We start from the raw sequence: 26219 nt of genomic DNA, 5'->3' as shown, positions 1-26219 counted from the left end.
TGTGTAGTCAAACAAAATTAATAACAATTGTTAATGGTGATTATTATAATTAGTTAATTTATTAATTCTTAAAAGGGAAATATTCAACATTACAATGAAACAGTACACAACAGTTGTTTCTCAATAACTTGTTTTTACAATTAAATTACTTTGCAACAATACAATTACAGAAATGGAACCAATGAAAGCTCCTCATTTAACTCTCCTGGAGATTCAGTTTTAAGCCTAAGTTTCCATTTCGCTTCTTTTTGTAACAGTATTTTATCACGACCACCACCCCTCCTTGGGCTCTTAACCAATTCAATACCAAAGAATCTAAGGGAGCAGAGGTCATGTCCCATTAGGTTCAAATGTGGTAACACTTTAGTTTAAGGATCTGCTAAGTGGTTATAAACGTGTTTAGAGATTGTTAATAATCTGATCTCTAAAACAAAGTGTTGCCAAAATGTCTCGCTACTGTGCTATTTTTGTGTTCACAAAGTCTAATTCTCTTTGTTTTACACACGTAACACAATCCACATGGCATTTCCATAAATACACCAGAAAGAAATCAGAGCTCTCACTAAAAGGTTTGGAAAATAAGTGAATAAATAAAGATTAGTTTGATTGTTTACCTATATTAAATATACTACAGAGTTTCTGAATAAAATCATGACTACTGATAATGTGTCCCTGTGGCAAAATGGCTGCTGATATGAACAGGTGCAGAGGTGATGCAGTGAAGGAATAATCACAGGCAGACAATTTTAATCCAGTTTAGAAAAGGTGCTTTATTTTGTATTCCCAGTCTTGCGACCAAACAAGAAAGCCCCCTGCAATGCACATCAACGTGTAAAGCACGGAGCTAAATAACGTAAATGGTTTTGCAAACCAAAATAATAACGCACGTTATCCGCCCCACAATAATACAATCCACGGTCACCAGTCCGGGTGCATGCTGTAGTACTCGTGGGGGGCGATAACAATTTTAAACAGTGAGTGGCGTGCAATGTTGATCTGGTTTAGTGACAGCTCCGGACACGTGCTTAGCCGTCTAGTGATATGCAAACACAGACAGTTACTTAAACAAACATGAACAAACAAACAAAACACTCACAAATATTTCAAGTACGCTTTTCTCTACGTCTCACACGGTACTTCCAATTTATAACCACAAACCCAAGTGAAGACAAAGATTAACAATTCTCCAGCCCCTTTATGCTATCATACATGACCCCTTGGTAAACGACTGCAGCTACTTTTATTGCTTGCAATTGCTATCTCGTTTACCCTCCAGGTCAATACGTTCCTACAACGGAGTCCCACCTTCTTCCAGGCTGACCGACTTCCCGACCCTGGAAATTAACTGTCCGGCCAGCCTGCCCAAAGACTTTCCCTTTCGCTTCTTCGTGCCCTCACAGGTCGGGAGGGAGATTATCAAACACAACTCATATTTCCATCACAGTCACCCTAAGATTTATTTTGCTCTATGGATGTAACAAGCTTGTATACTCGTACTCCTCATAGTGATGGGTCGGAGACTGTAATATTTTCTGGACAGGAGGGAGGGATTACCTCAATATCTAATAGAATTAGCAGAAACAGTATTAATAAACAATTATTTTAAATTTGAGGAGGTATATTATTTACAGTATATTATTGAAATAACTGAGATGTGTTCGTCTTTTGCACGTAACTACACAGCTTTAATTATGAGTAGATTTGAGTTTAATTATGTATATACAACAATCCCTATAGATCATGAAAAAATGGTATAGATACATAGACTGTTTTTTTATTTGGACAGGTAAATCATTAGAACTAGAAGAATTTGGAGTATACATCAATAATATAAACAAGTTTAAATACATCTGTGTATAGAAAAAAAACAGAAAAATAATTGACTCGATTGTACAAGTTATCATGTACTGACTTTAAAGTGTAATTTGACCTTACAGGCAATTATTAACAATGAAAAGAATCTATACTAATGAAAATGATTTTGAATGTCATGCTAAAAGATCTCTGCAAGAGATTTCAATTGAGGGATTATAAATTAATCATTACTCAACGTCTAAACAAGGTACGTAACAGAGGTATTACTGTGGTCCTTGTATAAATGGAGATGGAGTAGCCGTCCCTTACAAAAATAAACTGCAGTACTAAAGCAGTTATACTGCAGTTAACTGTAGTACAATGCAGTTGTACTGCAGTTATTTATTTTTACAATGCAGTAGTACTGCAGTTATGGATTTCCTACTAGAGAACAACTGCAGTAGACATGGAGTACATATGCAGTTTAACAACTTATTGCAATATTATTGCAGTAATGTTATTTTGCGTAATGTGAAATATATGCTGTAATGGAAATATGAAATGTTTACATTATCTGTTCTGTATTATTACAATACAATACACCGGAGTGCAGTGTAGTACAATGGCAGAAATATAATAATAATAATAATAATAATAATAATAATAATAATAATAATAATAATAATAAATAGAAACATGGATTAGTTAATTACCTCAGTATGTATCCCTGGGCGGGAATAAGCGAACAGTGTATCTCTGCCCTCGCAGGTCACATTTTTCAGTGTTGCGCAAGCTAACATCTTTTTATGCTAAATGGTAATGGCGGTTTTAATTTGAGAATAATAGTAAAAACAGTGTTTCCCTCAGAAATCTATCCATTTTCATTTGGTCCCAACCTAGGCCATACTAACATTCCCTGTTTTACTACTGACACCCCTGTGCATGAGATATTAAGGGCTACATATTTGGCAAGCCCACAAAGCTGGTAAGAATTCATTCATAATGTCATAAAAAAAAGGTTGATAGATATTTAAAACTTGAAAATGTAAAGTATTTGTGCAATAAAGGCTATGAAGGTTTCTATATAAAAATGACACTTCTCACTAATTATAGGAATTGTAATAATATATATATTATATATTGATTATACATTCACACACACACACACACACACACACACACACACACACAATTATATATATATATATATATATATATATATATATATATATATATATATATATATATATACTACCCTTATATCCATTATATATATGTATTATATATATATATATATATATATATTAAAATACCCTGTTTATTAACCATTATCATTCTATGGCTTTAAATATAATATTATTTTTTATTATTCCTATAGAGCACATCAGACAGAAATTTAATGTGGAGAATAGCGCAATTAAAGCTGTGATAAGAACTAAATTAAACAACGAAGACAAACTTTGGAAAAAGAGGAAGTAATTTATTGAATAAGGTATGATATTAAAAAAAAAAAGTAAGAACCAGAGCACACACATACCGTGTACATATTTCTAAAAATTGATAAATGAATTTGTTTAATTTTATATGCGATGAAGCCAAGTAAAAAAACATGGCAGGTGAACGCAGTATTAATCCAGTTTAAAAATAGCAAATACATTCACACCTTCACATTCAAATTCACATGCATGCTTATGAATATGCTTCACATATGTTACAGGAGATGCTTTGCAGAAACTTGTTAATGTTATGAAGGTGCAATGTGTTCTTTCAAATTCATGTAATGAAAGGTATTGTAGAAATATAAATGGTTCATTTTTAGAGATTATCTTTTTCATATGCAGCGGAAATAAAAACAGCCTTAAAGCTGATTAGATTTGGTTTTAAAATGTTGTGGTAAAACGATGGATTTGTTTGTTTTCATAATCTAGATAATCTAACACAGTTTCACCATTTCATTCTACAGCTCCCAAAGAAAATCAAGAATAAATGACAGAGGAACACATTCATGCATACATGTATAAGTATTAAGGGGGTAACTCCAGTTATTTTGTGTGTGTGGGTGTGGGTGTTACATGTTGCCATATGTTGCTACAACTGTTTAAGTAAGGTGTGTGTGTTGTTTTTATTATTTTTCTTTTGATATCCTGACCTCTTTTTTATACTTATAAATTGCAGTCCACTGTGCTCGGTTTCCAAGGTGGCTTCACGTGTACCGTTGAGAAGAACCTCAGAACCACCGTACACTTCCCATCACCCTCATGCTCATGCATGTATGATGAGGGTGATGGGAAATGTAGTTCTGAAGTTCTTCTGAAGGATACATGAGAAGCCACCTTAGAAAGCACAGTGGACTGCAATTTAATAGTGCACAAAAGTGGACAGGATGTCGAACAAATGTAAATAAAAACAAAACACACACCTTACTTAATAAAGTTATTATTAATGTTAAGTATTCTTTGTAATTATACCATGTTTTTTAATAATTCAAGTTTCATAAACCCCGTTTTATTATATGTGAACATGTTCTACAATTTACAAATAAATGCAGTAACTGGGGGGAAAAATGTGTTATTACTGTTGACATACATAGGTATTACAAAAATACTGAAGTACACATACTTCAGTGGTAATGTATTCATACTGCAGTAGAGTAACAGATGTAATAGAGAAAGGTACTGCAATCATCCTTCAGTAAAGAACATGTACTGGTCCTGCATTCAAACTGCATACATGCTGCAGTACAAAAAACTGCAATGGTAAATTCATGCTGCAGTAGAGAAACATCAATTGCACTGCAGTAGAGAAACTGCAATTTAATTCTACTGCAGTAGAGAAACTGCAATGGTACTGCATTCAAACTGCTGTAGAGAAATTGCAATGATACTGCATTCATACTGCAGTAGAGAAACTGCAGTGGTACTGCATTCATACTGCTGTAGAGAAACTGCAATGGTACTGCAATCATACTGCTGTAGAAAAACTGCAATGGTACTGCGTTAGAGAAACTGCAATGGTACTGCGTTCAAACTGCTGTAGAGAAATTGCAATGATACTGCATTCATACTGCTGTAGAGAAACTGCAATGGTACTGCGTTAGAGAAACTGCAATGGCACTGCGTTCATACTGCAGTAGAAGAACTACAACGGCACTGCATTCATACTGCAGGGTATATGGCAAAAATACTGCAGTAATGAAGTAGAAAAAATACTGCAGTAGTACTGCAGTATTGATGCAACATTTTGGACGCAGTTATACTGCAGTACTATTAAAATACTGCAGAATAACTACGTCCAAAAAATTGCATCAATACTTCAGTATTTTTTTTCCTACAGACCTGTTGGAATTTGATCAGTCTCCTGGCTGGACTGCTTTGGACAGATGTAAACATTCAGACCAAAGGTATAGTAAAAGTATGAATTTACCGTTTTTCCTTTTAAGAATACAGATTCCTCGAAATGGACTCCCTGTACGGACAAGAGAAAGTGTTCTATGGCATACAGCGTGGACTGACTCTTTTAGTAAAAAAAAACAAACAAAAAAAAAAAACACTCTGTGGCGTAACCAGGTCTCAGTGTGCAGAACATCCGTCACTGGTGTTAACACGGCTCTGAACGTGTTGGCTATTCATCCTGTATTTTCAAGGGTAGTCGTTGTTGGTAGCTGTGCAGCCGTACGTATTTAAACTCCATGAACCAGGCAGCTGAGGTATATTTTGTTCATTAACCAGACAGGGGAAGGGGAACCCTTTAGAGGCTTTCTTATCAATTTGCATCAATGATGCTACAGGAATCGTCCACATCCGGGTCTGGGTATTGCTGTACTGGTGATAGATGAACACTTTAATGTGTATTCCACAGCATCATGGTGACGTCAGGCCAGATGCAGGAAGAACAACAGACAAGCAGGTAGTACTGCAGGGCAAAAGGTGCGGCAGCACCAGCTCACAGAACGAAAACAAAAGTTTAAACAAAAACAAAATCACAAACACAAAATAATACGATCAGGCTGGGCAGTACCCTTCACTGATCTACTTATTTGTTATCTTTGATTTTTACCATTCTCTTTCTCTCTCATTCCTCCTCCGAACACCGACCCAGAGTACAGAGAGCTGCAGGTTTTTATGCAGATGACCATCTCCCGATTAGCAACAAATGAATCACTTAATTTGCACCTTCTGCATGAGGTTTTTAATTACCCCTGGCAGAGGACAAGCTGCCTAATTTCACCTCTGCCAGAAACAAAACAATAACAAATAAAAATGCACAATTACGCAGTCATAAATACAATAAATAATTCATAATACAAACATAAACATGGGCGGGAGGGAGACTCCGTTCTAAAAATAAATAAATAAATGTACAGGGCTCCTAGCCCTGTTACATATCCCTCCCCCTTGTACAAAGCACACATGGCCCCAACGGCCACCTCCCCACTCAGTCTCAAAGTCCTGGAAGAGGGGAAGCAAGGTGTCATGGTGCCGGCCATGGTTGGTCCTTGGGTCCTTCACCCCCCACTTCTTCATGGCTGACAGCTCCCTCTTCCAGGGCTTCAGCAACACGATCTCCTGCAGCGAAACTGCTGCAGGGGGAGCTGGTCTCCTGACCCCCCCCCCCTCCTTCTTCATGGCCGACAGCTCCCGTCTGCGGCGCTCCAGCCACAGTACTTTCTGCGGCCATGCAGGACCGGCAGTGACCCCAGCCGAAGCAGAACCAACTCAGACCCTAGGAGAAATAAAATACGCAGCTCTCCCAGGCAAAGCGGCGCAGCAGGCAGAGCCAGGCGATGCTCCTCCCTTTCTGGCTGCGAAGGCGGCAGGGGCCCCTCCCCTTCTGGCTGCGAAGGCGGCAGCCACTGCAGCCGGGCGGTTTTCCCCCATGCTCCCCTCAGCAACCTGTCCAGGGGCTGCTGAGTAACACCAGCATCCTGTTCCTATCCTTCTATGGCTGCAGGGAAAGGCAGCTCCTGCTTCTCTCCCTCTGGCGGTGGTGGAGACAGAGGCAGCTCCTGCTTCTCTGCTCCTGGCAGGGGCAGGGGCTCCTCCCCATCTAGCAGCGAAGTCGGCAGGGGCTCCTCCCCTTCTGTAGCCAAAAGTATTGTATACTTGCAACCATTTCCGAGCAAAACACAATACCATGACAAGACTGGGAGCTACAGAACACGCCCAATTTCTAATATAAATTATCCCTGCCATTTATATTCTTCTGGCAGGCGAAGGCGGCAGAGGCTCCTCCCCTTCTGGCAGCGAAGGCGGGAACAGCAGGTATTCCTCCTCTGCTGGTGGAGACGTGGACTGTGGACGTTCGCCCTCCCCCCTTTTGGGCTGTGGACACACCTGCTCCTCCCTCTTAGGCTGTGGACACACCGTCTCCTCACTCTTGGGCTGTGGACATACCGACTCCTCTCCCTTTGGGTCCATGTCTACTCTCCAGCAGCTATAATACTACTCTTCTTCGGGGAGGGGGCAGTTAACTGGGAAATGCCCCCACTCCCCACAAATGCAGCACTAGTAGGTCTCGCCCATGCTGTGGAGGAGGGCTTCCCAGCTGATCTCCTCCTGTGCTTGCTGTTGCTGCTGCAGCTTCTGTTTTTGCTGCTGCTACAGTTGTCTCCTTCCATTCATCTTCTTTCCTCCCATCCTCTACCATTTTCCTCCACAAGTAAGAATCAAAATAAAATAAAAAATTAAAACTGCAGTACCTTCTCTCTGGCCTGAGTCTAGGAGGCGCTGGTGAATCCCACAATGGACACCACATGTGACAGGAATGGCTTGGTGGTGACATCAGGCCAGATGCAGGAATAACAACAGACAAGCAGGCAGTACTGCAAAGCAAAGGAGCAGCGGCACTGTGTTTATTTAAAACACAAATAAAATAAATATTTAAACAAAAACACTGCTCACAGACCGAATAGAAGTTTAAACAAAAACTAAATCACAAAATCAACACGATCAGACTGGGCAGTACCCTTCACTGATCTACTTATTTTTTATGTTTGATTTTTACCCTCCTCTCTCTCATTCCTCCTTCGAACACCCCTCCAGAGTGCAGAGAGCTGCAGGTATTTATGCAGGTGACCATCTCCCGATTAGCAACAAATGAATCACTTAATTCGGGAGATGGCCACCTTCTGCACGAGGTTTTTAATTACCCCTGGCAGAGGACAAGCTGCCTAATCTCGCTTCTGCCAGAAACAAAACAATAACAAACAAAAACGCACGGCACGCCGTAATAAATGCAATAAATAAATCATAATACAAACACAAATACGACACAGGGGCGGAGTGGGAACGATGGGACCCTTCCCTTTCCTTCTGTGTTGGAGTTCCCAACATCTAACATGCAATAATTAGAACTAAATCCTGAGCTGAACACTGGAACTGGAAATTGTACTATTTCATATCTATTTAATGTTTTTGTAGCCAAAAGTATTATATACTTACAATTATTTCCGAGCAAAACACAATACCATGACAAGACTGGGAGCTACAGAACATGCCCAATTTCTAATATAAAATTATCCTTGCCATTTATATTCTGCAGAATAATCTTTAATCCTAAGGCTTTAAATACGATTACAAAGAATCTAAAACATGCAGACTGTGTTGAGATTTTCATATTTCCCTTTTACAAATAAGTTATCACATTTTAGGGTACGTGTACCAGACAAGCTCCAATAGAAAACATGTTCTAACACACACCTGTTCCAGACTATCGTCCTCGGGTAGGGTCCCCGTGTCTCCATTACTGTTTATAGGGATCTCCATCGTAGCTGCCTTACTCATTATGCTGTCTGTCATCATGTGGTTCTGCAGACACGGAAAAGACACCAGTGAGATTACAGCAGTAGGAACTTTGATACACAAAGAATATTTAAGAATGTCAACAAAAAATAACAAAGTAGGTGTCACTCTTATTTTAGACTATTTAACTGCACACTATCAATTTTAAGAATTCAAGGATACAAAAAGTAGAGCTACAGGTCTGATGACGAAACACTTTGAATTTGAAATGGCACCTAGATTTATGTCAGCAAAAAACTAAAGCTAGAACACAGGCCCGACACCAGATCCCCAACAATGTATGCAAAGTTCTCCTTAGGATGCTCCTTTATTGTAGCCTGTTACAATAATACATATGTCTCTATGGTAAGGCCACTACACTGATGTAAATAAAAGCCTGGAGCCGGGAAAAATACATAGCTATTTTGTTATGAGGTTACTTTATATAAAACTTGTGTGCGAGTATAAAATCTCTGTACAGCAAAGATTCGTCGCGTCATAGCATCAGCCTAAAACATATTCCGACAACGTCAAAGTGCTTTCACAGCAAAGGCGTCAATATTAAGAGCTATCACAGAACACAACATTTCCTTAAAGTACAGAATTATATATTTGAGTATCTTTTAGCACTAAGCACTGTAACAGAAATACTATCTCATAACAACTAATTAATAAACTTCTGTGCCTTGAGGAAAAAAAATAGTATATATTATACATTTAATTAGTCTGCCATTTCGAGTGTTGTTATCTTTGCAGCACTGAGTATTTTTCTTTTCAGTCTTCACGGTTGAAACTTAAGTGCCTTTGTGGAGAAAAAAGTTAATTATTAATATAATTATTTTTCCTTTATTATATTTCGGTCTGTAACTCAATTTCTATACTGCAGTCTGGGTTTGTAGTCTTCACAACCCCCAGACTCCAGACCCATTCTTTGAGGAAAATGACACTTTCTGGAAGAATTGACTTAGATTAGTCTGGTGAAAACACCAACTAAAACACATGGCTAGTTTGAACAACCTCTAAATAAATGCTGATTTTTATCAGAACTGATGTGCCGAGCTTCAAACAGTATTTTTCACACTTAGAACAACAAAAGGTTTAAAAATCACAGACTTAAGGCCTCTACACACAGGACACAATGCAACAAGCTAATGTGTCGTTGTCGCTTCAGTGTTACCCTCATCCTTTGAGATTTTGACAACTACCTAATATGTATTAGTGAAAAGGAAATGCAATCTATTATAGAAACTGAAAGTGGATGTGTTTCAGTGGTGTTTATTTCAATAAAAATAACCCCCCCCCGCGTACCATTCCAATTGTGCTGATTTAGCACTTTGCGTCCGTTCTTAGCTATGTAACTACGGTGTTCCATCATTAAACTGCATGAAACTTCATACATAGCCTGAATGGTGCTGCAGCTGTCACCCACTACCACAGCCACATTCCCAGGTCACCTGCAGAGGTTTTTTTTTTGGGGGGGGAGGGAGGGGGAGGGTTTAGTGTGGCCAAAAGTTTTGCATCACCCTACAGAATTAAAGGATTTTGCTTCATAAAGGTCGACTGAAACCTGCACAATAAAGTTTTGTTAACATATTGAATTACATATACTTTGTCATTTTCCATACACAACGAAAAACTGACCATTAAAAAATGACATTTCGAAATCTAACGTACTATACTATACTACTATTACAGCTTCCGGTAGACACTTGCAATATTATTTTGTAGTTTTTTTGATTACACAAATGTTAAATACATTCTGTTCATTTTATATTTATATATATTATATATATATATATATATATATATATATATATATATATATATATATATATATATATATATATATATATATATATATATCCTAAAATTCTAGCTGGTGCAAAACTTTTGGCCACAGCTGTACATGTCACAATGTAATGCAAGTAGGAGGAGACTATGAATGGTTTATATTTTTCTTTATACTTGTAAATCGGTACTGTGGATAGATCTCTAATGTAATAATAGGGTGACTGAGAGGTGGTGTCCCCAGAACAGGAAGCGGACAGGGAGGCACACAGAACTGCTTGCGGGTGTGTTTTTAGTCAAAAATAAAATTATTAAAGAAAAACAACGATCACACAGCAAAATAAAAAAGTGCATAGAAAAACAGATCTTTCAACACAAAATAACCGATACTCTAAAACAAGTACCGTGCTGGTGCTTCCAACACACGTAGCTAATTTTTTTTTATATTCTTTTTTTTCTTTCCCTTTCACCCACCATGTTCCTCACCCTAATTACAAACCCCTTAAACAATCCCATTACATCCACCCAGGTGTTTCCTCAGTCAGCCCTAGCAGCTTCCGGGGATCAGGGCTCTACATTTAGATTTTTAACTACTGGTCCCTTGGGCCCCTGAGCTTGTGTTTTTCTGGCCCGGATCAATTTTATCTGGCCCAATATATATTATTTATAGATTTTTTTGTCATGATGGCTTCACTGTGTTTCTATCTGTGTAGGGTAACCGAAGATAGCCCACGTCTCTCCAAAGAAAAAGAAAGTGGTTAAGCAAAGCCTTATACGTCACTTCAGCCATTTAACATACACACATCTGTCTGCTGATCAGAAAATGAAAATACTGTTAACATTTAAAATTGTAAGCGTTCATAAGAACATAAGAACATAAGAAAGTTTACAAACGAGAGGAGGCCATTCGGCCCATCTTGCTCGTTTGGTTGTTAGTAGCTTATTGATCCCAAAATCTCATCAAGCAGCTTCTTGAAGGATCCCAGGGTGTCAGCTTCAACAACATTACTGGGGAGTTGATTCCAGACCCTCACAATTATCTGTGTAAAAAAGTGTCTCCTATTTTCTGTTCTGAATGCCCCTTTTTCTAAACTCCATTTGTGACCCCTGGTCCTTGTTTCTTTTTTCAGGCTGAAAAAGTCCCTTGGGTCGACACTGTCAATACCTTTTAGAATTTTGAATGCTTGAATTAGGTCGCCACATAGTCTTCTTTGTTCAAGACTGAACAGATTCAATTCTTTTAGCCTGTCTGCATATGACATGCCTTTTAAGCCCGGAATAATTCTGGTCGCTCTTCTTTGCACTCTTTCTAGAGCAGCAATATCTTTTTTATAGCGAGGTGACCAGAACTGAACACAATATTCAAGATGAGGTCTTACTAGTGCATTGTACAGTTTTAACATTACTTCCCTTGATTTAAATTCAACACTTTTCACAATGTATCCGAGCATCTTGTTAGCCTTTTTTATAGCTTCCCCACATTGTCTAGATGAAGACATTTCTGAGTCAACAAAAACTCCTAGGTCTTTTTCATAGATTCCTTCTTCAATTTCAATATCTCCCATATGATATTTATAATGTACATTTTTATTTCCTGCGTGCAGTACCTTACACTTTTCTCTATTAAATGTCATTTGCCATGTGTCTGCCCAGTTCTGAATCTTGTCTAGATCATTTTGAATGACCTTTGCTGCTGCAACAGTGTTTGCCACTCCTCCTATTTTTGTGTCGTCTGCAAATTTAACAAGTTTGCTTACTATACCAGAATCTAAATCATTAATGTAGATTAGGAATAGCAGAGGACCTAATACTGATCCCTGTGGTACACCGCTGGTTACCACACTCCATTCTGAGGTTTTTCCTCTAATCAGTACTTTCTGTTTTCTACATGTTAACCACTCCCTAATCCATGTACATGTGTTTCCTTGAATCCCAACTGCGTTCAGTTTGAGAATTAATCTTTTGTGCGGGACTTTGTCAAAAGCTTTCTGGAAATCTAAATAAACCATGTCATATGCTTTGCAATTATCCATTATGGATGTTGCATCCTCAAAAAAATCAAGCAAGTTAGTTAGGCACGATCTCCCTTTCCTAAAACCATGTTGACTGTCTCCCAGTACCCTGTTACCATATAGGTAATTTTCCATTTTGGATCTTATTATAGTTTCCATAAGTTTGCATATAATAGAAGTCAGGCTTACTGGTCTGTAGTTACCTGGTTCAGTTTTGTTTCCCTTTTTGTGGATCGGTATTACGTTTGCAATTTTCCAGTCTGTCGGTACCACCCCTGTGTCAAGAGACTGCTGCATGATCTTGGTTAGCGGTTTGTAAATTACTTCTTTCATTTCTTTGAGTACTACTGGGAGGATCTCATCCGGCTCAGGGGATTTGTTTATTTTAAGAGCTCCTAGTCCCTTTAACACTTCTGCCTCAGTTATGCTAAAGTTATTTAAAACTGGACAGGAACTGGATGACATGTGGGGCATGTTGTCAGTATCTTCCTTTGTAAAAACTTGTGAAAAGTAATCAGTTAACATATTTGCTATTTTTTTTTCTTCATCTACGATTTTGCCATTTGTATCTCTTAAACATTTAATCTCCTCTTTGAATGTTCTCTTGCTGTTGTAATATTGGAAAAACATTTTGGAATTGGTTTTAGCTCCCTTAGCAATGTTTATTTCTATTTCTCTCTTGGCCTTTCTAACTTCCTTTTTGACTTGCGTTTGCAGTTCTGTGTACTCTTTCTGCGTACTTTCTTTTTGGTCCTTTTTTAATGCTCTGTAAAGTGACTTTTTTCGCTGAATATTTTTTTTAATTGATCTATTAAACCATTTTGGCAATTTAGTTTTACATTTAGATTTGTCTACTTTAGGGATGTAATTGTTTTGTGCCTCTAGTACTACATTTTTGAAGAACAACCATCCTTCTTCTGTGGGTGTTTTCTCTATTTTACTCCAATCTACTTCTGTTAGTCTCTGTTTCATACCTTCATAGTTTGCTTTTCTAAAATTGTAAACCTTAGCTTTAGTCATTTCTTTTGGGGATTTATCGTTTATCAAACGATACTAACTTGTTCACAAGCAACCCCGTAACCGAGCAGTTACCATATGGTCACAGCAATGCTAAAACTGAATTATAATAATCCTCATTGGGGATGGGTCAGTGTAGTCAAATATGCAAAAAAATAATAAAAAATTCGAATAGCATATTACATATTCGAGTACACACAAAAATGACTGAACTGAAATAAAATAAATGCTTATAGCAAGTGCTAAAAGAAGGATGTCAAACTTGGGAAACATTGAAATTAGAAAAGGTAATTTAACGTTATGATGAATATAAAAGACATACTAAATGTTAAGCAGAACAACGCAGGGACTAATAAGAAAAAGCAAGATACTTGGGAGCTGGTTATTTATTTCTTTTTTGTAACTCTGGACTGCAGTTCTCAATATAAAATGTCCACTGTCAACATTTGCACTGACCATTAAAAAGTACAACCAGGAATGTACCTTGTTTTGAATTACTTACAGGTTATTGAATAAACAAAAGAACTTGACTTGGATTCATCTGAGGTCAGTACTTGATGGCTAGTTGTAATTGTTAGAAATGCTATGCTATTGTAATGTTGGAATGTATTTTCTATTGTTTTGGCCAGGTTACAATATTTACACTATTAAGATTATTTTATAAATGTTATTATTTGTTAGAATTAAACAGATGTAAAATATTTAGGTTGCTATATGATAGGTGTTATTTTATTCTGAATACACTTTAGTAAAAATTATTACTTGGTGGTTTGCACAATATTATGCTACTGTTGCTTTAATTGGAAGAGATGTGATGTTGCTGCTCATTGAGTTCTGCATTGTAATTCAGTAAATAAAAGGAAAAACCTGTGCGGAAGGAAATAGAGTATTGAAGAAAGAAATATCGTCTTAGACATTGTCTGAACTTTGTGAACCCGACTAAACTTTACCAGCTTACACTGTTATGCTGTCTGCTTGTAATACACAAACACACTGCCTTTAATTATTGGGAGCGTAAGAGCAGGGACTAGTTTGGGTAATCGAATACGTGAAAATGTTGCACCCTGTGCATTCTAATAGGAAACTATTCTAAATTTCCATTCCTAATCCTAATAATAAACACTATTAAAACAATATTCATAATACAAAATAATCACTATCCTTCTCAGAGCGTTGTTGCTTGTGTAGACTCTCCCAAATCAGCGCTAATCTTGCTGAGTGATACCAACGAGTCCTGGAAAGATTGTGAAGTCACAGCAGACAAACACTTGCTATCTTGAACTAATACTGTGAGACTAGATATGATGTAAACAAAATGTTGCATTTTTGACAAATAAACTCCTGTTTTATCTGCAAGTCTGGGAAACGTGGCAGAACATTACTTTTTTTTCCACTGTCATAATGAGCCAGATGAAGTCTCCACTCTAAACGTTCGTCTTCATTTTTTTCATAATTGCTTTCGTTGTGATTACTGATTTCAGCGTTTTCCTTTTGGCTTATTGGCTGCTTAGTTGTAGAAAACCCGATTTGTAAGGATTGTCCGTAGCGGGAACACAGCACTTTGGTAAGCAGTCTCAGATTCTGACGGTAGAACAAACATGACATGCAGTGGGAAAATTCGGCTTAGTTCAATTATGTTGTTATCGGAAGGGGTGAGGGAATGGTTTATAAATTAGTTTTTGCAGTGGTCCATTGAAACGGAAGCCATGTCCACTATACTTATATATTAGTTAAAAAATGTAACCGGCCAAGTCGGGCCTGTGGTGCTTCATAACTACAGGCCAAAATGCGATCTCTACCGGCCCTGGTCTGCTGCTGCCTTCCCCCACAGTATGAAGCCTTGATGTACTTCTTGACAACAACCTCTCCTTTGATGCCCACATCTCCTCTGTGGTCAGATCTTCTTCTGCCATCTTACAACCCCCGCTCTCTTAGCCAGTGCAACTGGCTACCTGTAAAAGTTCAGGATTATGTTCAGAACTCTCCTGCTCACCACAATGCCCTTCATCACACAGGTGCCGAGTACCTCCTCAACCTGCTGAATCGCTATGTCCCTGCCAGCAACCCGAGGTCTTCCGACTCTGGCCTGCTTGTTATCCCCAAGCAAAAGAGCACCACACTTGGACAACGCTCATTTAGCTTCATGGCTCCGACTCTTTGGAACTCGATCCCAGCTTTGGTGCGTGATGCTCCCACAGTCACTCACTTTAAATCAACTCTCAAGACCCACCTGTTCTCTCTTGCTTTCCATGCTCCTGATATTTGCTATTAGCTGCTGCTATTTCATGTATTATGTTACTATCATGTATAATGCACCTTCCACTGTATTTAATGTACTACTACATGTATGTTGTACTTTCCACTGTATTATGCTTTTTTTTTTTTTTTTTTTTTTTTTTTTTTTTTACACACTGTGTATCTTGTATTATGCATTTCTTTGTATTTGAAGTATAATTAACTTTCTTGCATTTACTGCGTCTTGTAAACCGCTTTGTGATGGTGTTCTTCTATGAAAGGGGCTATATAAACTAGATTGATTGATTAAAGCAACAAGTTGAATTGAAAAAAAAAAATTATTAAATGTACTTATTTTAACTACCAACATTATATTTATGTTCAAATGTCATATTTAATTAATATGTTGATAGAAAGTGGGAACAGATGGAATTGGCCATTTTTAAAAAACATAATTTGGTATTCCCAAAAATGGAACAATTAGTAGCCCTAGAGATGGTTACTATTGAAGGCAGTGCAAATGCCAGTGTTTTATGCAGTAATATAAAGCAATTTTATGCAGGCCACAAATTAGGCATGCAGTCTATATCTACGGTAACAGCCAACATGATGATTCAAAATCAGAGGCAGAGCCACAATAAATGTCTTGTTTAAACGTAAAGTAATTTGTAAAATTGTTGAGGTACTTGTGTTGGAATATTGTTTCAAAATTGTATAATGCAACAAAAATATATTAAAGGATGAACGCATTGCCGAAGGTTTCTCATTGATAATTTACCCTCTCAGTCAAAACGGTAAGTTTCTCAGTATCTAAAAAGCTTAGCAGGAACGCAGAGTGAGAGTGTTGAAAAAATAAATCTACGCAACAACCTTCAGTTGTCAACGGATGGTCCAAATGTAAACTGGAAGTTTTTTGATTTGCTTCAAAATAAATTAAAAACCAAATCTGATACAGCATTGTTAAACAGCAGGAGCTATGGTCTGCATATTGTTAATGGAGCTTTTAGGGATGGTTTTCATGCGTGTGATAGGTGTTACAGAAACTTGGTTGTCTGAGAGTGATGGGGACGAATATAATATTTGTGGGTATACACTGTATAGGAAAGACAGGCAGGGCAGAGGAGGTTGTGGGGTATCGTTATACATAAGAAACAGTCTTGAAGCCCAGGTGTTAAACCTGGACAAAGAAAATAAAGCCGAATCAATATGGGTCAGAATAACGAAAAATAATTCAAAGGGCATAATAATAGGAGCATGTTATAGACCGCCAGATTCAGACGGTGAACAAAATAATCTGTTATAGAATTACATTACAAATGCGTATAGCAAAGGAGAAGCCATACTAATGGGGGATTTCAACTTCCTCCATATAAAATGGGAAAACCTGGTTGGTAGCACGACGGACGAAACTGAAAATGGTGGAAATGACAAATGACTGCTTCCTAACGCAATTTGTCAAAGCATCGACTAGAGGGGAGGCATGCCTTGATTTAATCTTTTCAAATAACGAAGACAGAATAACTAAAACAGAGGTCAGAGAACCACTGGCAAACTCAGACCACAACATGGTCTCATTCGAGTGATTTCTAAAACCCCAAAAGTAATGACTAAAGTTAAGGTTTACAATTTTAGAAATGCAAACTATGAAGGTATGAAACAGAGACTAACAGAAGTAGATTGGAGTAAAATAGAGAAAACATAAACAGAAAAAGGATGGCTGTTCTTCAAAAATGTAGTACTAGAGATGCAAAACAATTACATCCCTAAAGTAGACAAATCTAAATGTAAAACTAAATTGCCAAAATGGTTTAATAGATCAATTAAAAAAAATATTCAGCGAAAAAAGGCACGCGCACTACAGAGCGTTAAAAAGGGACCAAAAACAAAGTACATAGAAAGAGTACACAGAACTGCAAATGTAAGTCAAAAAGGAAGTTAGAAAGGCTAAGAGAGAAATAGAAATGACCTAAAACCAATTCCAAAATGTTTTTCCAATATTACAACAGCAAGCGAACATTCAAAGAGGAGATTAAATGTTTAAAGATACAAATGGCAAAATCATAGATGAAAAAAAAAATAACAAATATATTAAATAATTACTTTTCACAAGTTTTTACAAAGGAAGATACGGACAACATGCCCCACACATCAACCAGTTCCTATCCAGTTTGAAATAACTTTAGCATAACCGAGGCAGAAGTGTTAAAGGGACTAGGAGCTCTTAAAATAAACAAATCCCCTGAGCCAGATGAGATCCTCCCAACAGTACTCAAAGAAATGAAAGAAGTAATTTACAAACCGCTAACCAAGATCATGCAACAGTCTCTTAACACAGGGGTTGTACTGACAAGACTGGAAAATTGCAAACGTAATACACAAAAAGGGAAACAAAACTGAATCAGGTAACTACAGACCAGTAAGCCTGACTTCTATTATATGCAAACTTATGGAAACTATAATAAAATCCAAAATGGAAAATTACCTATATGGTAACAGGGTCCTGGGAGACAGGGTCCTGGGAGACAGTCAACATGGTTTTAGGAAAGGGAGATTGTGTCTAACTAACTTGCTTGATTTTTTTGAGGATGCAACATCAATAATGGATAATTACAAAGCATATGACATGGTTTATTTAGATTTCCAGAAAGCTTTTGACAAAGTCCCGCACAAAAGATTAATTCTCAAACTGAACGCAGTTGGGATTGAAGGAAACACATGTACATGGATTAGGGAGTGGTTAACATGTAGAAAACAGAAAGTACTGATTAGAGGAAAAACCTCAGAATGGAGTGTGGTAACCAGCGGTGTACCACAGGGATCAGTATTAGGTCCTCTGCTATTCCTAATCTACATTAATGATTTAGATTCTGGTATAGTAAGCAAACTTGTTAAATTTGCAGACGACACAAAAGTAGGAGTGGCAAACACTGTTGTAGCAGCAAAGGTCATTCAAAATGATCTAGACAAGATTCAGAACTGGGCAGACACATGGCAAATGACATTTAATAGAGAAAAGTGTAAGGTACTGCACGCAGGAAATAAAAATGTACATTATAAATATCATATGGGAGATATTGAAATTGGAGAAGGAATCTATGAAAAAGACCTAGGAGTTTTTGTTGACTCAGAAATGTCTTCATCTAGACAATGTGGGGAAGCTATAAAAAAGGCTAACAAGATGCTCGGATACATTGTGAAAAGTGTTGAATTTAAATCAAGGGAAGTAATGTTAAAACTGTACAATGCACTAGTAAGACCTCATCTTGAATATTGTGTTCAGTTCTGGTCACCTCGCTATAAAAAAGATATTGCTGCTCTAGAAAGAGTGCAAAGAAGAGCGACCAGAATTATTCCGGGCTTAAAAGGCATGTCATATGCAGACAGGCTAAAAGAATTGAATCTGTTCAGTCTTGAACAAAGAAGACTACGTGGCGACCTAACTCAAGCATTCAAAATTCTAAAAGGTATTGACAGTGTCGACCCAAGGGACTTTTTCAGCCTGAAAAAAGAAACAAGGACCAGGGGTCACAAATGGAGTTTAGACAAAGGGGCATTCAGAACAGAAAATAGGAGACACTTTTTTACACAGAGAATTGTGAGGGTCTGGAATCAACTCCCCAGTAATGTTGTTGAAGCTGACACCCTGGGATCCTTCAAGAAGCTGCTTGATGAGATTTTGGGATCAATAAGCTACTAACAACCAAACGAGCAAGATGGGCCGAATGGCCTCCTCTCGTTTGTAAACTTTCTTATGTTCTTATGTTCTTATGTTCTTAAAAGCAACACCGCCCAGTGTCCCTCCCAGACATTGTGGAGATGGTAATCCGCGACCAGGCTGCAGATATGGCAGGGTTCCCGTTATCTCCCACTTTATCAGGAAAAGCCCAGCCGCTTCCATCTCCAGAGCTAGAGGGAGAGGAGCCATCGCTGCTGTCTCCAGCACCAGAGGGAGAGCCGCATCAGTCCTCTGCAAGTGAGAGAGAGTCGCACCAGTCCCCTGCAAGTGACAGAGAGCCGCACAAGTCCCCTGCAACAGGGGGAGACTACACGCTGCTCCCACCTCCGTCACCAGGAGACTACACGCCGCTCCCACCTCCACCAGCAGAGGATGAATTCCTGCTGATTCCACCTCCACCGCAATGGGAGGACTGCTGCAGTTCTCACCTCCACCAGCAGAGGATCAATTCCTGCTGGTTCCGCCTCCACTGCCGTGGGAGGACTGCTTGCAGCTCCCACCTCCACCAGCAGAGGATGATTTATTCCTGCTGGTTCCGCCCAAAGATGCCTGCCTCGCACCGCCCAATGATGTCACATTTGCATCACCTGGGGCTGCCTGCCACTCCGCATCGCCTGGGGTCGCTGGAACTGCTTCGCCAGGGGTCACCGTCAGCTCTGCTCGGCCGCAGGGGTCAGTGTGGCCGGAGCCCCACCAGAGAGAGCTGCCGGCTATGAAAAACGGGGGAGAGGTCAGGAGACCACCTTTGTCCGCAGCAGTTTCGCTGCCGGAGATCTTGGGGAAGGTCTGGAGACCTGGTCTGGTTGACCTGAACAAGCTGAACTGCTACTTCAAAGACTGGAGGTTAAAACTTAGCATCATCAAGACAGTGAGCAGCATTTTCAACCTCGGAAATCGCCTTGCTAACATAACAATCAACATCAAGTGCGAAGACAAAACTATTCCGTTTGAGAAAAGCCCGAAATATCTAGGAGTTGTACTTGACCGCTCACTGACCTTCACGCAACATCTCGAACAAACAGCAGCAAAAATCCAAGCAAGGAACAACCTCCTGTGAAGACTAGCTGGCATTAGCTGGGGTGCAAATTTCACAGTAATACACACCTCTGTGCTTTCTCTAGCCTTCTCGGTAGCTGAGTACTGCTCTCCTGCCTGGCACAACAGCAGCCACACGAAGATGGTAGACACAGCCCTGAACAACAGCATGCGCATTATCACCGGGTGCATTAGCTCTACGCCCACTGAACTGCTACCGATTCTCAGCGGCATCTCTCTACCAAATCTTCGCAGAGAAGCAAGTTGCATCAACCTTGCACTGAAAGCCTCGGATGACTCCAACCACCTGCTGCACGATGCCATCTGCAACGGGAACACCACGATCCTCCGCCTAGAAAACCGGCACCCACCTTCTAACACAATGAGGCACCTTATGAAAGAAGCAAACAATGACAATGGCACCAATTGGGCTAACAAAAAGTGGCAAGACGTGTGGAATAATAACAACCACAGATTGAAACAGTTTATCGACATAGTATCTAACAAACCCGCTGGAAATGACCTACCCAGACAAGCCTGGGTCAAGCTGGACCGACTAAGAACTGGACATGGCTGTTTCCGGGCTACCCTACACAAGTGGGGTCTCACCGATGACCCATTTTGCGAATGCGGCGACGGCAAGGAGCAGAAGGCCGACCACATTCTATACTCCTGCCCTCGCTTCAGGTGCCCCAGCAACTTCACCGATTCGGATGATGCCAGCCGCGACTGGCTGAGGCACCTGACTGTGACAATATAACTATGTAACTTCTGCATGTTAAGCTCATACGAATATATATATATATATATATATATATATATATATATATATATATATATATATATCCCTCTTCAACAGGAGGTGGGAGGGACTTCCCCCTCACAGCAGGGCCCTGATAGGACAGCTTTTTTATATATGCTCAGTGACTGACTGTCAGAGAGGCTCTTTCCCATTCGGTAATGGTTGTCATTCTCTTTCAAGAATTTTTTAATATAGCATGTTTTAGATTATAACATATTGCTGTGGAAGAAAGCACTGGGGAGCACTTTTCAGATTTAATGCTGTCGGCATTAAACAAAGTAATTTTAGGAAATATTGAATATATTTTACTATTTTGTGAGTTTTGTCAAGTTGGGCAAGATTTTGGTGTCTGACCAACATTTCTACCAGAACTTCAGTTTCTCGCACTGTCCATGTAGTTTATGATTACCAGATTTCCAAGGTGAAAAACTTTTTTATTTCTTCTTTAATTTACTGATGCCATAGCAACTCTGGCTAAACTCTTAGCTAAAAAACAGTATATAAAAGAACACAATAACAGTTTAAAAGTTAAACATCAGGTGAATTTATTCCAGATAACTCATTTTATTGTTATATTGTCACCTAGTCAAAACATGCACAAAAAGCCAGATTTAAAAACCAGACCAGTATCATTTAAACATATACTCTCAACACAATCGGAATGGTTAAACAAATAATCCAGAAGATAGTTTTATTTTTGAATGGTGCTAACACACAACCGAATACATTACTCTGCTATTAACTTGCCGAGCAGGGTGATACAGTTTTGTACTTATTATTGGGCCAGTTAAAATTGTATACGGGCCTGTAAAAACACTACCTCAGTGGCCCAAGGGGCCAGTAAAAAAATCTAAATGAGAGACCCGGTTACACATTAAAATATAAAAACATCCCAGGAGTAAAGACTAAGTTGGGTCATACTTACTTTACCCCAGTGAATTAACTACAAAACAAAGGATGCCAAACAGCACCAAGTTAAACGTTGTTTTGTTTATTACAGAAATAAATAATACATGAGGTTGATATCGCATTTTTTTTTTTCATTCCTTGCCGTTTCTTCTCAACAGTGGCCACAGACACGTTTTCATAAAGTAATAACATGAGGTTTATTGTGACTTTTTGTAGCTGAACAAGCAAACGAAAACTGCAAATTAAAATTTTAAACACTTCAAATAAAACAAAACGTGGAAACGGCATTGTAAAACAAAGGTGAAAAAAACTAATAGTTTTGCTTCTTGTTTATTACATGCCACGTAACAAAAAAAATATAATCAGGGCTAGAAGTTAACTTTTTAAAAACAGAGATTTGCTACCTGCCTGGAAAGTAGGGAGCAAAATGGTCTTACTCGGTAGCAGTTTATTCAACTAATAATTCTATATAAAAAGAATTAAAACAAAATAAACACCCACCTACTGTTTAACAGACTGAATAACCCATACTATCACATAGCAGGCCTATATTTAAAACAAACACCTTGTGCTCACCTAAGTAATGGAACTAACGCCTTGTCGAAATGTATTTTGTTCTACAAGAATGCAACCATATCTGTCATCTAAGCATTTGATATGCCATCAGTACGGTTAACCAGGTTATGTTTTATGCGAGCAAATTAAGTGGTATGAAATTATCCTCTTATGTCTTCAGTTATTCACTGAGATTTCAGTAACTAACCAATCACACACCTATAAAGACAACGATTAAAAAGAAGTAATGCGTGCCACATTACCGTTGAATCCTGCATTGTACGACCTTATAAATTATAAGGTTACAACCACAACAAGCTGTTTGGAAAATGAAAGCTAATTCTTATTGATTATTATTTATTTTGCTTTAGTTCCATATCTTTTAAAAACATATATGATAAGATTTATAATGCTGGATTACACGCTGGAGTTAATTAAAAAAACACTGGATTACAATTAATGAAAAGTGTGAACTCAAACGGGGAGTCGTTTATAAAATATTCTTATTTTGAATATAAATATCTTACATTTAATGATAACTCAAATACACATTTTATCAAACAATTTAAAGCACGGCATTCTGAGTGTACAGATATTGTTAGTGGCGATTGGAACCAAGTATTGAAGGTTTTAATGGTTAAAGAACCACAGATATATAATTATGACTAGATTCCCCCTAAAAACTGCTGGTCGAAAATCCAGGGTGATTGATTCTCCACAGCTATTAAATGCTCCAACAAAATCCAGCTGGGCCAGAGAACAGGTTGACAAATAGCTATATTCCTCTGAAGAAAAAAATGAAAATACCATTTTTTTCTCTCAGGCACACATTTGAACAGTATTTGCTGGTTTTACCGTTTGGTTTGAGTGATTTGTATATTGCCAACCAGCAGTAAACAGCATGTTTTAAAGTTAACATCAGTGTAACGACAATTAAAGAGTACTAAACATTGATAAGGAATGCTGTTAAAATAGTATTGGAGAAAATAAAAAAGGGTTTCAATACATTATTTAAAGGTGTTTTGTTTTTTTTATTATTAATTTAAATCCCATGCAAAGATGCATATATTCAACAGGCATCCAAGCTTTACCTCTCTTTGAAACTCATAAACGCAGCACCAACTAAAACATAGAGAAGACCCATCACCAACCATAATTTAGGAGTGATGATCTGGTTCAGAGAGAAGAATAATATGAACACCTACACAGTATGTTCCCTACACTGCAGTAAAGTGGCACAATGTTACCATACTAGTGGAGTATCATTTAATAACAACATAGTGTAGCGTTCTGTGCTATGGGGGTGAGACAGACTCGGGGGAGACCAGATGAGGTTCCACGTACTTTTATTTTAATAACACAACGAAACCCTGTTTGGGCCGAGGTCCACGCCAAAATAATAAATAGCTGTCTCTCTCTCTCTTCTACACCGCAGACTCACTGGCGGTCACTCCCTGCTTCACCGATAAACACACTCTGTGTCAGTTCTCCGTCTCTCGCCGTCTCTCTCCCGTCAGACATTCACACACGCACTCCCACTCGCGGCTGCCCCCTCCTACTTATAGCCTCCGGGGGAACCGCCCACCGCGCACACACACACTAACGGCGTGCCCCGTACCCTCGCCATACACTGAACCTTAACAGGACGTAACAAACAAGACAAACACAACGTCCAGGATGCTGCTATCGCCAGGGTCGTTACAATAGTATATTAAAAGGGCTTAAACTGAAGGGTCTATAAAACTCGACACACTTTAACAACAACGTGTTGACAGAGCCATCTAGTTAAGAGAATTCCAGGACTGGACACAGCTGGCAAAAAACCAAACGCCACGTCATCATAATTAGGCTCCATATACTAGAGAGGTCTCAAACTAGGAACTCCGGGTGAGAGGGGATTTCAGGGGCAAGGAGCAACAAGATAACAAAGCCACTGTATAATAAGCAAAGTGTGTTTATTCTTAGTACTAGTTCACGGAGGTGATCCCATTGCGCTCCTTCAACACCATCATTTCTCCGTGACAAAATAAGTGAAAGTCTTTTCTGTAAAACATTTAATACTAGCACACGAAAAAAACGACTTAAACTGTAAAAATATTATTGATGTTCTAACGAATCAAAATTGGCAAGGCCCGTTATTTCCCGAAATACATATCGCTTCTTATATACTAGCAGCTCTAGCCATATGTACCTGTAGGGCCTTAACGAAACCCACACTACCAAACCCATTGGATAAACCGTTTACATAACAAATACCAGTTACAACTTTAACTTCCGTATTACGTTTTTCAAGAATGTTGAAACTGTTAATGAAGAAATATGTTTGTTGTTTTTTATAAAAAAAAAAAAAAAAAAAAAAAACAACATTTGACACAGAGAGAATATCTGTAAATTGGAACACAAGCCTCTTAGGGTTACCAGAATAGTATTTCCACGCAACATGTAAAATGTGATTTGGGGTAAATACCACATGCACACCCCTAGTATGTCACATCCTTTTCCAAAATTCATGATTTATGATACATACACAGTAAGATCAGGTATAATAAAGATGCAAAATGAAATCAGGAAAACACCTTGAGGTAACAAATGTATGGCTCACAAATCTAGGCTTTAGCAGTGTTGCTGCAAGTCTCACAATTCTGAAGTGGCTTGGAGGGAGCAGGTGCAAAACACCACGAATAAACAATATGCATTGTTGAATGAGAAGAACGATGATGCTTATCATGAAGCCTGTAATAGCATACGTAACGACTTATTTAAATTGACCATATAGTACATGTACTTATTGTACATTGTAGTATATATACAATAATGTATCACCATATATATAATATAGATATATATATATATATATATATATATATATATATATATATATTCGCAACGCATAGATGAATGAACATTTTTATTAATCCACACCACTTCTCCTGATCTCACGCGGTTTGCATTCTGAAATGCATTCACTAAAACTACCACCATTTTAATTTATAACCAAGAGCTTTTTTTATTTAATTTCATATTAATACAAAATCAGTACCAGCACTGCACTTAACGGTTACAGTTCGCAAAAATAACAATAATCGTACCGTGTGTTCTCTCTGTATGTCGATCTGCAGGTTCCCCTCTCTAATGGTTGGTATTTTGTATTACAATTGCATTAAGTAAACAGCATATGTTATTAAATAATACTGTTCGTGTTTTAGTGCATTGCTGTATATCTACCCCACTGTCTGCCTCCAGTTTCTTGTACTCAGCCCCTTCCTGGAGACGCCGAGCAGAAGTGACGACAGCCATCGACACAATTCCATTTACTCCGCCCACCGCGCCGCGCAAAAGAAAAAAAACCCTCACTTTGGGAATGTTTTTTTTTTTTTTTTTACCCAATACGATATGACTGACTGTTAGACCTTTGAAAATATTAAAACGAATTTTGCTGTTCTCCTATACCGTTACATTTGTATTTCCTTTTTAAGCTTAAGTTACGTGTTTGCAGATAGCAAATCATTGTAAATTTGAAGGAAACATTGTTTAATTACACACACACACACACACAC

The 26219-nt window shown here is 38.3% G+C and overlaps 1 protein-coding gene across 5 annotated transcripts in view; it reads right to left on the bottom strand.

Moving 5' to 3' along the window:
* The window catches only part of LOC121327992 (arfaptin-2-like), a 76551-nt gene extending 50623 nt beyond the window's left edge, over positions 1-25928 (bottom strand). For all 5 annotated transcript variants that reach the window (XM_041272400.1, XM_041272401.1, XM_041272403.1 and 2 more), the window contains exons 1-2: positions 25752-25928; positions 8493-8600 (exon numbers count right to left, since the gene is read on the bottom strand). In XM_041272400.1, coding sequence (XP_041128334.1) covers positions 8493-8594 — 102 coding nt within the window. In that variant the 5' untranslated portion in view covers positions 8595-8600; positions 25752-25928. The remainder of the gene's footprint in view (positions 1-8492; positions 8601-25751) is intronic.
* Positions 25929-26219: the final 291 nt, after the last annotated feature.

Source organism: Polyodon spathula, chromosome 15 (genome assembly GCF_017654505.1).
Source record: "Polyodon spathula isolate WHYD16114869_AA chromosome 15, ASM1765450v1, whole genome shotgun sequence".
In the NCBI taxonomy this organism is placed as follows: domain Eukaryota; kingdom Metazoa; phylum Chordata; class Actinopteri; order Acipenseriformes; family Polyodontidae; genus Polyodon; species Polyodon spathula.
Note: the sequence above shows the minus strand (reverse complement) of the source record. Positions and strands in the feature narration are given on the sequence as shown.